At 38.9% G+C, this 13,644-nt stretch overlaps 1 protein-coding gene across 6 annotated transcripts; it reads left to right on the top strand.

The window, feature by feature from the left end:
• Positions 1–11: 11 nt before the first annotated feature.
• On the top strand, positions 12–13,580 carry LOC122414044 (uncharacterized). Of its 6 annotated transcripts, none has more exons than XM_043424849.1 (10): positions 12–138; positions 3,834–3,936; positions 6,887–6,978; positions 8,745–8,854; positions 8,953–9,075; positions 9,353–9,975; positions 10,096–10,286; positions 10,492–10,680; positions 12,066–12,122; positions 12,421–13,580. In XM_043424849.1, the coding sequence occupies exons 2-10, from the start codon at positions 3,843–3,845 to the stop codon at positions 12,652–12,654; spliced, it is 1,713 nt and encodes a 570-aa protein (XP_043280784.1). In that variant the 5' UTR covers positions 12–138; positions 3,834–3,842; the 3' UTR covers positions 12,655–13,580. The 6 variants fall into 6 exon arrangements, with proteins under 6 accessions (XP_043280784.1, XP_043280783.1, XP_043280782.1 ...); XM_043424848.1 differs by having other exon boundaries at positions 109–247; XM_043424847.1 differs by lacking the exon at positions 12–138 and adding an exon at positions 1,737–1,902.
• The last annotated feature ends 64 nt before the right edge of the window (positions 13,581–13,644 follow it).

The following is a 13,644-nucleotide window of genomic DNA, read 5'->3' as shown; positions in this document are numbered from 1 at the left end:
GATTACGTTGAACAATGTGTTTCACGGTTGCGTTTGAACACGATAAACTTATAACTTCGCGTGGGCAGTAAAAGCACGCGGGGAAAACACGACAAGTCACAACGACAGACCAGAAGAGACAAGCACCTCACTTAAGTGGTATACTACTGACTTTTCCCTGTGACTTCGCTGTGTGCTGTGTTCTCTCTGTCTCGCTCGAACGACCAAGACGTTTTTCTTTCACAGCAGCGTTTGATCATTCACTCGTGTAAATGTTTTGATAATTATTTATGTATTAATATGTTCTATACATTTTTTGTGTAATTTTCGCTACGTCGTTGTTGGTACATAAAATTAAACGTCAACAAAGTATTTTGGAGCTTTTTGCAATTTTATTTGTTTTGAAATACCGCGGGCATTCTAGGGAATTACGACGACAACGCTCTCTACTGACAACTCGAATTTTTCATGTTCGCCATAACTAAATTGTGCAAGAAACAATTCCGCTTTGTCATTCTTCTATATCTTTACTTCTTTTTTAATTCTCATTCATTGCTGTTGATTATTGCTTCGTAAGCCAAAAATCTGCTGTACGGAAATTAAAACGAAAATGTAACAAAAAATACTCTCTTGCATTGCATAAAATAAAAGACACCGCAATTTTGGAGTAACGATTTTTCAAACAACGAAAATAATGAACAACCGTGCTTTCGTTAACAAATATAAAAAATATTTCACGTTCAATCAATCATCACAATCAAAATCTTCAAAATATTTATTGGGGATAGAAAAATTGAAAAATTCGAAAACTTTGATTACTGCAAAATTGATATCTAATTTTGCGCCACATTTTTGCATTGATTTCCACGAAACAGGCATTTGTTTTACAGCATCGCAAATGGCTATTCAAACCATACGGAAAACCAAATTTGTTTCCTCACATACGTTGGATGCAATGTTTTGAATGCATTTTTTTCACGGTCAAATCATGCCCTGTCATAAAATAAAGGTAATTAGAGAGCTCCCGATCGGTTCGATCGAATTTTCTGAAATACCATCGTCGATAACAATTCAACTAGTTTCTGTGAATACGCTGATTCACATGTTTATCAGTGAAAAAATTATTTGGAAATATATTATTTAAAAAATAGTGAAATTGCAGTTGCAAGAGGTTATGATTTGTCATCGAAATTTGTAGGTTTTGTTAACGAACTTAAGTGGACTCAGGTGCATTGGCGCATGTATCTTTTGTCGTAACGAAGATCTACTGGGATTTTTAGAAAGGATTCGATGTTTTTGTCAGCTTTATTCCGTCAGGCACTGAGATTTTTTCGCCGTCAAGCTTCGCCAAGAGCTCTTCTATAAAACTTGCTAGGCACATAAATTATTGAAAAATCCAATTCACGAATAAAATGTCATTTTATCGTAAATTTTTGAAAAATGCCTAAACCTCCTGGCTAGATTACGTCGAAAATTATTTGTGAAAAGTTGAATCGTTAATGGCGAGGAACGGGGTTGGAAAAAACCGAAAATGTTTGATCTCAAAATTCGTAAAAAAAACATCGCCTGGTACTCCGTTTGCTTATTACAACGTTCTTCGTATGATTTCTAAGTAAATATACGCTATTATAGTAGCACACGTAGCACACAAAGAAAGGTAACAAGTAGCGCAACTATCCTGCCAAGAGAGAGAGAGGGAGAGAGACGGAGAGAACCGCCTACCGCCCTCTTCTTGTGCCGCGTTCGTTCTTCGAACGGTTGTTACATTCGCCAGCATCGAGAAGCTAGCGCGAGCCAAAGCACACTCAGTGACGATTATATTCTAGTAGTTGCATTTTCGTCAGTCGGAAACAACATAGAGAAGCGTTGAAAAAGGAAGAGAGCGTGAAAGAAGATAATAACAATCGCATCCGTCATCTCGGGGTAAAGAAACGTTTTTTTTCTTATCTCATTTAAAAAAGTAAATAAAAACAACGAGGACGTTTTACTTGTTCTTTCGATTAATTATAAAGAACAGTGTTTACGCGGTGTGAAAACATGAATGTGTGTATATGGACATTGATGTATCGCGCGCGCGAAACTGACACCTGTTGACCATCGATTATTTTAACGACGGCTCGACTTATTCGAATATTTGTGTGGCCTGTCAAAAACGATGGATTTTATTCGCTCGTGTTATTCCGAATCAAAACTTCAAGCGTTGGCTGTTCGGTGACTGTTTTTTGTTTTCATTCCATCGCAATTTTTACATTGTTTCCTAACCTGTCACTTTGTTTTCCGACTTTTGTACGAAGCGTCGATAAAGTCGTGCCCAACACAATCGATCGTAATCGCGCAGCCAAAATAAAACAGCAATCGATCATTGTTTTTAGAGAGTCGGAACGCCGCCCCTATTTAGGGACGTGTTTTCTGTCCGTTGCGCTCGGACATCTCTATCTTTGCTTCATCCCGCATCGATCTGATCTCGACTATATCGCGATTTTTCTCGTCTTGCTTTGCGCCGCTTCTTCAGCCGGCTCGTGCTCTCAAACGCCGTAACAATCGCGAAATCTTTTTGTAACCAAACGCTAAACGACAGGGCAATGGAAATTCGTACTTTTTTATCATAACCACAGGTTTTTTGCGTCCATGGAAAATCTGTGCATGTAATATCAACGGTGAAATCTATTTCGAAATTTCTTTATAAGAAATATCTTAAAATGATGCGATACATCGCGTTCGAAGGCCGCGGCAGGCGAGTGAGTATCGTCCCCGAATTTTAATCCCCGTATTTTCACAATACGGTAGAATCCCTTTTTGCATGTTTAACGTTTTTCGTCCATTTTCTTTCTACCGACGCGGACAGAGTGCGTGCACGATCCCTTCACCGGGCAAACTATCTGGCAGACTTCCACGACGGTTCACGAATTAATTTTAGGATTTGGGCTCACTTCGTAGATCTCTTAAGCAATATTACCGAAATTTGTACTGGTTTCTCGAAGTTTATTATAAAGTTCAAAGAAGCCCGAGCTATGCATATTTTTTCGTGACCTTTTCAATGTTCCTGTTCGAACGACCCTTTTACAGTGCAAATGCCATTCGTTCGCCCACATTTTTTCCTGTTCTCTCAACTCTGGTAATGCATCCCCATTAATTTAAGTCTTCAGCTCTCAACCGACACGTTTGGAGAACGTTGTTGGAGAATGAGGAAGCGACGCTCGTCGAGGGGGTTCAAAAAATCACAGTTTTTTTTAGATCGATCGAGTCTCGTCTCGAAATTCCTTAACCTCAAAAAGTCTAGTGGACCGATATTTCGAGCGTTTTTTTGTTTCCCCGCATTTTTTGGGTTTCATTTCTCTGCGACACCAGAACACGCAGTACGAAAATACATTTTTCTGTACTTTTTTTCAAGTTCTGAGGGCTAAATTTGATTGAAGATCGAACGTCCAGCTGCGATGGGTCGATCGGGTTTTTTTCGGCAAACACTCTTCGGATTTGAACCTTTGCCTGAGGAAAATCAAATTTTTCACTATCTGGGTTTGAATGATAATTTTTTTATCGACAAACTCGAATTTCTCGATGCTCAAAAAATAATAATATAAAATCTCTTTTACGGGGTGTAGTGAACATTCTATGAAAAACTAATTTCTCTTATATTCCGATTAAAAAATCGCCGCCAACGAAAAAGTTTACGAATGAATCATCGTTTTTTATCCCTCGTGTCAGAAAATCTGACGAGCACCGAAACTAGCTTATTTTGACAGTTAAAAAACTCGGAATCGCAACGAAGAAAATGTTTAATTTCTTCGGAATTTCGGTGCCAAAGGAATTACATCGAAAGCACCAATATTCATGAGACATGTTTTCTCTTCTAGACCGGAAGTATGGACGTGCCAGACGAGATGGGAACGAAGGTGGAGCTTTATGTTTACGATCTCAGCAGGGGTATGGCGGCCACGATGTCGCGGATCCTCATAGGTAAGAATGGCATTCCAGGCTCACCAAAATAACTTTTAATTTCGACGAAAATTCACGAATTTCTGCGTATGAACAAAATGGAAAATCGATACTTGACTCATTTTTTATTTTTCATATTGTGACGTCGTGATTGAAACGATTTTTTGGGGCCTCCGTGCAAAAGAAAAGGCCTCGAAATATTGGCGTTTTCTTCAAAATATTTCTTCGACGCGATCCTAAAAATTCGAATAATTTCGTAGATTTTTCTCGAGTCGAAAATACCACGAAGATTTACTTTCGAATCACAACCGAAGCATCGATTTTTTAAGTTTACTATCATCGCGGAAGAGACGGGGTCGAGGAGAGAGGAAAGAAAAATGAGATTTTATTCGAATGAATCGACGATCGCTTTATAAACACAAAAGCTGTGCCAAAAAATCACGCGGCCTTAGGTAGTCAACACGAGTTGAAGCGACTCGCCAAAAACTCGGGTTTATTTTCGGACTCTTTTGTCCAAAACGTAAATTCGTGAATTCGTTTCGATGAAATTTTATCCAAAGTACGAAAACGTTTACGTTCCATTTCGTAATTACGGATCGATTGATCGATTTGCGTTTTATCATTGTAGTTAAATTAATTCAATTTTGAAATCGTTTCTTGGAACGGACTTTTTGCTTTTCCAAAATACCGCAGCTTTCCCGAGGCTTCGCGCCTCGTCTGAAAATCCGAAATGTTGCACAACATTTTTTTCCCATTTGGCGAAGGTTCACAGAGCAACTGCCCCGGCGAAAGTTATTCGCGTGCCCAGAAAGCCTTGTAACTTCGAAAATAATGGAGCTGCGATTTCGCAAGTTTTCCGAGTCGATTCAACGCTCCCCACGTCGCGAGATCGTTTCCCATTCGATTGAGAATTTGTGCATGAAAAACCGCGGGGGCCGCCGAACAATGGAAAAATCAGTTTTTCGTTACAACTTACACCATTTTTGGAGAATAAATTTTCAGATAATCCGGAAACGTGATGACGAAAAACATCGGAAACTGGCTGGAAAAATCGTCTCTGAAATATTGGAATTTCTATCGACTGCTTCGCGACTCGCTTCAAAGGAAAATCGAACCGTCGACTCGAAGATCGTCGAACGAAGCGGCATGCGAAGCCATTTGAGAACGAGATAAAACGGATCGAAGAACGCCTCCTGTGAAAAGAAACTCCAAGACTTTCCCGGGCTGAAACTCGCTCTCTGGGAATCGCGCGAAATGATTAATCGAGGAGTAATCGGCGCGAGAAATAGCCGTCAACTAGTCTATGGATGCACAACAATATTAGAAGTGGTGCACACGTGAACTATGAAAATACACGACGACGAAGTATTAATAAACGCTTTGGCACATGGAGGACGAGATTATCGGGGAAGCGAGAGTAACGCGGACGCACCGGTTCTGGTCTACATATTTGTAATTAGTACCGAGTGATAAAACCGACAGATTTTTACTCCTCAAAATATTCTCATCAGAATTACGTGCTACAAAATTCTTCATTATACTTTTCGCGATATCTCGTTGTGAAAAAACGAAAATTATAATCATAAAGTACAATTTCCCTGAACAATCGTTGAGTACAGCTATTGAAGAGCGAATTGTAGATTAAAAAACGATTGTTTGCTTCAACGAATCGTAATATTTGCATATGATTGGTCGTCGAGTTTCCACTGTTGTTTGTTGTCGCGTCAATAGTCGGTATTCTCGAGAACTCTACAATCACCAAAGTTTTTTTTAATTTTGTTCGATACTCGTCGGAAAACGTGTGAGCAAAGTAATTTTTCATGGAATTTTGCGCAGTCGTACAGTACGAAGAGAAAGAATTAATTTAATTTAACTATGAAATTAGGATTTGATATTAGAATCATAGTGGAAGAGAACGAGAGCGAATTTATTCACTCAACAGTCGATAATTTAACGGAGGAAAAACATTGTTTCAAGGCGCACCGTAAAAACTCAGTTTTTTTCATGTTCTTAAAAAATATTTTTCCCTAATCTAAAATCTCGTGTAAGATTTATAAATAAGCATTTGCCCGAGTGAGATGAAGAGGGAACGGGGCAAAATGAAAACCAAAAATAATCTCGAGTCGCTCGTGAGACGTTGGCTGAGACGAGGTTCGTGAACCTCGTCGTTGGAGCTCGGCTGCAACTCTCTGGTAATATGCGTTCGCCATGCTGACGTTACGATGACGACGAAATTTCACGCGGATGAAGAAAGACCCGAATGACGAGAATTTATTTCCTGCAGTTTGCTCATTTTCCCGCCTACCAACGCGACTCTAAACATTTATCTATAATAATACATTAAGCATATTTACTATACATAGAACGCATAAGAAATGTGCAAACTGACGGATGGCAGATTCAAAGATTCATAGCTTCTGGTACGAGACTCGTCAAGTCTTCGCTATTTCTGCTCCGAACAAACTGGGTCGAAACGGGAGTTTGGCATAAACCTGCGGAAGTTCGCAACCGAACCTTATTCTCTGGCTCTTTTACTCGTTTTCCCTTGGGAAAAACTTCTTCCGCCGTCACATTTATTGGTGTTTATTTGACAAAACATTTTCACCGACGTTATACTATTTTTTTTATTTTTCATTTGAAAAATCTTGCATTCATTTCTACATTGTTTGGAATAAACGTAAATTACGATTCACTTTTAAAAAACCGACGATTCGTTCATCCCTTGGAAATGATTTTGATCGACGTTTTTTATCATTTCACAATAATTAATATTTTGATCGATTTTGTTATTCGATATTTTCATTGCATTTCGACGCATAATCGATTCTCCATTGACGCACGAATCGAATGAATTTTATTTGTAAAAATAATGACTCGAATCGACGAATCTCGATGCGATGCATTGATCGTCGATTCACCATGTTTCGTTCTAAGCAATTTTCTCACCGTTTTTTATCTCTGTGTTCGGTAGGACGAGCGCTGGATGGCATATGGCACACAGCGATTGTGGCTTACGGTCGTGAATACTTTTTCGGACCCACAGGAATCCAGAGCATAAGGCCGGTGAGTAGATTCTCCATGATTTTGATAAAATATGTGAAAAAAATCGTTGTTTGGAGCACTCGCTGTTATGGGAGATGAACATTTTTTATTCTGCCTTCAGGCACGGTTTTTCGTAGAAATCGGCGTAAGTGTATCGGGCGAAATGCAACACATCTTCGACAATTTCGACCAATGAAACATTTGAGAAAAAGAAATAATAACTTTTTTTTTCGTTTTTAGCTCAAAAGAATCGGCTTTGTACCATGAAATAACGAAAATTTTGGCGAAAACTTTCATAGATTGGCAACGAATGGAATCTCGTCGTCAATAAGAATGAATGCTTTCTGAGGAAATTCCTTGGGTCGTCCAAGAACAAAAAGCGATAGAATTTCAATATCGAGTAATCGGAGACTCGTAGCTTGGACCGCCGCTCAAGAGTTTTTGGATCATCGTCATTTCGACTATTCGAGAATTTTTCATTCGCCACGGAAAAGTTTTTCTATCTTCCCGTGGGGCAAATGTGACAGAGAGAAAGTTTGTGTGTGTGTGCGCGCTCACGCGAGTGAGAGAGGAAGGGAGAGAGAGGAAGAAGGATTTAATGTCGTAGCGAGTTGGCGAGGCCATACGATACTCTCTAGTGATGAAACGAGAGGGCCCTGGCTCTGTGGTGGCTTTGCACCGGACTCATGCACTAAATTTGGTCCGAGGAATACTAAAAATAACGCGTTATACACCCCAAGTCTATCTCTACTCACTTAGAGCGACGGGGGAGTCCTCTCTCTTTCTCTCTTTTCCACTCTCTCCGTTCCCCGTACGTTTTCCTGTCCGGGACTCTCTTCGCGGGCCGAAAGCTGCCCGGTAAGTTTCGTGTCTTCCCGTTCGAAAAAATACTGTCCAGAATCCTCGAGGATTACAAAAAAAAAAACAACATTGCAAAAGGAAGAAAAACCGACGCGTTCGCGGGGCATCGTTCGATCCTGTTCGCCCGGACTGAAACTCGTTTCAAATTTTTTCGTCGCTAACGATTTCCATTATTTATGCTCGCAACAACGTGGTGCTGTAATTTTCGAAAAATCACAATTTTACTTTTTTCACATTTTTTTGAATTATATTTACAAAACGAAAAAAATACTCCCGTTTCAGCTGCTTGTGACGCATCAATGAAGGATTTTCCAAGACCATTCGAAGAGTTTAATAGTGAAGTGTAAAAGTGGCTCGATTAGGGGCAATTTGAAAAAGTTTACAGTTTTTCAATCGTTTTTTTTTTTTTCATTTTGGCTCGCCAGGCGTTCGAATTTCAAAAAATTCAACTTTTCATATATTTTTTGTCATAATCTTCGATCGTTTTTCTGTTCTTGTTTTTTCGTTTTTTAATTTTTTGCGCCGAGTTTCATTTTCGTGTTATGTTTCATATCGTTCTTAGCGTCGTTCGAATAAATTTGTTCATCTTATCACTGGATTTACATCCGGAGAAATTGTCATAGTCTCATCGCATCGAGACTCGGCCATTCGAATATGTTTACCCGGGCCAAGTGTTATTACTCATAGGAAGTTTATTTCCGCACTCACAATTGGTGAATATACGGCGCGCGCGTGAATCTCGTACTTGCGCACTTCCGAAATTAGATTCGTCGATCGCGTACAGTTATACTTGACGCGTAACGGACTCAAACTTCGAATAAAATTCACGTTTTACGGAAACGAATGAAAAACTTCTCGCGGGTGTTGAATTTTTTTGATCATGCGTTTCTGTGTTTCCTTACTGAATTATTTTTTTTTTGTTTCAGGGTGGTACTGTGCTCGGTGAACCGTTGAGAATCGAGAAACTCGGCGAGACTTATTTGCCGTATTCGATATTTCTCGAGTACATAAACGGTCTTGGTTCCTCCAAATTTGCGTGAGCTCATGTTTTTTTTTTTTATTATTTTTTGAAATTTTTCTATTCACATACAATGAATTCGGACATTACGAACTAATCGAATTTTATTTTTCCAGATCAGGCACTTACAATTTGTTCAAACAGAACTGCAACAACTTTACGGAAGAAGTGAGCAATTTTCTGGTCGGAAAAGGCATACCGAAATACATTCTCGATTTGCCGGAGGAAATTCTCCGAACGTGTGTATTTTTTCAAAGTTTTCCGAAATTTTTTCGGTTCTCGCGGTCGTTAAGCTTCCGGTCACCGACCAGTTCGATCTCAGGATATTTTTAAACTTTCATTCGGTTTTCCCGAAAAGATTTACGAACTCAAAATATGATTGCATTTGTTCTTCAAATAAGAAAGCGATTTTGTAAATTTTTGAAAATACGAGGCTACATTTAAAGGGGTAACTTGAATTCTGTGACAAAGATGACAAATGGGATAACTTCTGAAATTGTTTACTCGCTTTTGCAGACCTCTGGGACAGCAATTGTCACCGTTGATAAACAGTTTGACGAACGGAGCGAGCGCAGGTTTCACGGTTGGCCAAAGATTCGTTGAGGCGAGAATCGAGCGAGAAACGTCGCCGGAATACCAATTGTTGAACACAGAAATCGAGGAGGCGAGATTGAACTCGATAGCGTTGGAGGAGAGACGTAACGTGCTTAACGAGAAATTAGCGAAAAAAGAGCGTAAAAAGAAGAAAAAGAAGAAGGAAAAACGAGAGAAGAAGAGTCGAGAAAGCGAGAGCAACAGCACCGGGACTAGTAACAATTGTCCTGAGATGGCGGACGAAGGTACGATGAGCGACGTTCAGCCGAGCAACGGTGACCTCGGAGCTGAGATGTTACCCTCCGAGAGGGTGCTGCAAATGGAAGCAGAGGAAAAACTCGAAATGGAAGAGAAAAAACGACATCGCGATCCACCGATAGTTTTCAAAAATATAGTCGATGTTGGCCCTGAATTTGACGCTCTTAGCCGTCTTCTCGAGGGTAAACTTAACGAAAGCGAAGTCACGAATCTCGATGAATTGCGACAGTACGTTTTGGAGAACGAAGGCTCTTGGGCGCTCGGTGATAACTTCCTCAATTTCATCGGTAAAGAAAATTTTCTCAAATCATAAAAATGCGTTTTTTGCTTCGTTAACATTTCCAAGGGAATTCTGAAAAAATATAAATTTTCTATAGAAGTTCGTCAATTTTGCTATTGGTTTGCAGGTCGAATTTTGTACGACAAATCCCTGGAGAGTGAAATCAGAATCAAACTTCTTAATATTCTTTCCGTTGCGGCGTTGAAGGACGACGTTATACTTCTGTTACATCAAGACAGGCGCGAGCACACAATGATGAACTTTGCATTTGACATTGATCGTCATCCGAGCGAGGAGCAATTGGCCCTCGCACAATTTGTAAGTCGCTCCTTTTTCAAACACGGTTTCGAGCAAAACCTTTTTCAGAATCGTCACGAACATTCAGTTAATTGTCCATTCAAGTTCAAACCGTTGCCAAAATATCGCAAGGAATTCAAACATTTTTTACACGATTTTTGTTTTCGATTACATGACGACGTAATATGAATTCTTTTGACTTATCAAAGAAAAAAATGCTTTACAGATGGCTAATATGTTCGAAAACCTGAGCAGCTCCGAATGGCTGCTTTACATATCCGAGTGGCAACATAATAATCAGAGCATCAGTAACATCAGGGTAACAACAAAAGTTGCGGTACATTCTTTACTCTCGGACTCGCCGGATCTCTCGTCTCGGGGTGCAGCCATAATACATAACCTCGCCTGCAAGGAGGTAAAAACTGTGGTCTGTATCCCTTCAAACGCTTCGGTCTCAACCTTCATTTCGTTACCATATATTTTTTTCTCTATTCATTAATTTCATATAACACGCTCGATATTTAAGGATTTCTCGACTCTACTGTCGACGTTTATTCTCTTACGAAAGTTTCACACATACGATGCCTCTATTCATGAATTTTCTGCGTTGGAATTTTTTGAAAAAATTTGTCTAGTTTGAGCATTCGACGAATTCGTTTCACACGGTGTGAGAATAACAATTATCTATAGAAAGATTTGAGCAACATTAAATTAAGCATTCCAGATAATTGGTATTTGTGCAGTCAATAATCGGGGTTTATGATGACTGCCTGTTAAAAAAAGGGATTATTCATTGACAGTTTACCTTTCCTAAGCAATAGTGGTTGGCAACCTGTGTGTAAAACATAATTATATGCGTTTTTTCCAACTCTACTCTGGTTTAAACTCGGTTTATCCGATGTGGCTACTATAATTTAAAAATTCAACTGAGTTTAAATGGAGTCGGAGACAACGGCCATGAATCTTTGGTTTGTTAATCCCGGAACTTGAATCATTGAGGAAATATACAGTCGACGAGTGATTCACATTTGTTAGCAAAACGATTGAAGAATCGAGAAAAATAAAGTGCTGAAACAAGTCCGGGATCTAACGACCGTTCACTCCATCTGTTAATAAATCATAATTAGCAACGTGTTTTATTTATAACTCTTTATTTTATAAACTCGCTCTGAACGAGTACACTTGTGCATTTTATTCAATTGACCCTGATTTAATCACGAGGAATTGAAAATTTCAAGACAATTCGAAGCAATAAAAATGAAAAGTATAGGGACGAATAATTTTCCAACCAATTTTTCTATTCTTTGAGCTGGCGGTCAAGACCTTCACTTCGACCCAGTAAGCTCGCAATTGATGTATCTCGGTGTAGCTTTATCCTAACAGAAGTGCTGCCTTCTACCATAAAAATAATCAAACGAATGAGGAACAAAAGAAAATAATAATTTTTTATTAATATCCGAGACGAAAACACATAAATATGTTGTACATTAATCGTGTTCATCGCGATAAGAGTTTGTATCTAAATTTCCTATAGCTCAATGTGTGTATGGCTTTCAAAATAACTCGCTTTACGAAGGACCATCGAAGATAAAAGGCCTTGAGATTATTCGCATTCATTCATGATAAATTATCATAAATTTTTGGAACAAATATATTTTACTTCGGTAACACTTCGTAATATTTTGGCGCGATGTTAAATATTCGATCGTTTTTCGAGAAGCAAAAGGTCTGTACGACTCGATCCTAACCATACGAACGGATTCTTTTGTACTTGGGATATTTTGAACAATTTGTTTTCAGAAAATGAACAAAAGCAAAAAGCTCCGCCAGCTTTTACCGAAAGGCAGCATTTCTAAGGTACCTGTCCAAAGTATTTTCTTACAATTTTATCTAAAATGAAACAAACCACCTTTGTAACGAGAAGAACAATTCGAATTCCGAAGTAATCAATAAAAGACTAATTAAACGATAAGTATTGATGAAAGGTACGTAGCAACGCGATAATTGCTTTACGTAAAGAGGGAATCCGTCCAAATTGATGAATGGTCGAGACCAGAGGCGAGATAATTTTACTGAACAAAAAGCAGAATAAAATAGCGCGAGTTCGAACTTTCATTCATCGATTTCCCCAATTTATGATGAATTTTAATCGCAGGTTTTCGACGACGTTGCTGTCGAGTTGACAATGGCGTTGCTACAGTACTTCAACGGTAGTCCACCCGAGGAACAACTTTACGCGTGTATGAAAGCGCTCGCCAGATTCACCCAAATAAGCGGCCAGGAAGTACCTCAACTCGTGCAAATGATCGGACCAGAGCCCAACAAGTTTCGGGGCACGTCGCCAAGAATCGACGAACTTATCGATCAGATCAACAAAAAATTACGTTAAACGTCCTCAATTTTTTAAAACAATCACACCAAATTTTTCCAAAAACAGCAGCGATACTCGAGTACCTCGAATCAGAGACAAAGCCTTGGTTCCCTTCCACAATTGAGCCTTGAACACCACATCCCGGGTCCGTGCGACCGGGAGCTTTTTTCGCTAACTTCAGTCCCAAAAACCCCGTCAATTTGAAAAAAATGTCTTCATTGACTCGCTATATACCGAGAAGAAAAAACCGGATCGTCGTCACTCAATTTTCTTCCCGGAAACAAAAAAGTTTGTTTGTTCAAAATAATCATGTTCTCCAATTCCTTTCCTATGATGTCCATGGTGGTGTTTACGGTTAAGTGTCGAATCGTTATGAAGCACGCATTAAAAATCGCTTTTGATATTGTAAGAAGTACGATTATTTACTTCCTAGTCGAATTCGTGTTGAAACGAAAAAAGATATGAAGATTTTTTTCACGTTTTTAGAACTCGTAGAGCGTTTTTGTTAATATTTCAAGGAAAATGTAACTTGTTGATGCGTTCGAAGGTTTTAATAAACCGTCGCAAAGTCGTTTTGGTTTAGAGCACAAAACCAAGAAAGAATTATTAACGTACGATTGACTCTTCTCATTTGTTCTTCTTTTTGGCCAAAAGCCAAACAGAACATGCGAATTTTTAAACTTATTATTGTTATTATTATTACTATTATGTAGGATTATAGAATAGTTCAAAAAATATTGCATTGAATAATTTATTCAAATGGATCATTTCGTCGAGTTTAATAACGCGACGATAGATTTTAATAAACGTGGAAAATTTAACGAAATTTCATTCATTGCTACGAGAGCACGTTTTTAAATCAACGCGGATGCTCATTTCAGTGTAAATAAAGAAAAGATTAACTGATTTTGAAAAATAAATTTTCGAATCTGTTGATTTCGAAACGATCTGCAGTCTATTACTTTTTTGGTGTTGGTTCATCTCGGTTTTTCCCCTGTACAGTGGTGC

Source organism: Venturia canescens, chromosome 7 (assembly GCF_019457755.1).
Source record: "Venturia canescens isolate UGA chromosome 7, ASM1945775v1, whole genome shotgun sequence".
NCBI lineage: Eukaryota > Metazoa > Arthropoda > Insecta > Hymenoptera > Ichneumonidae > Venturia > Venturia canescens.
The sequence above is the reverse complement of the archived record's forward strand: the minus strand, read 5'-3'. Positions and strand labels throughout refer to the sequence as shown.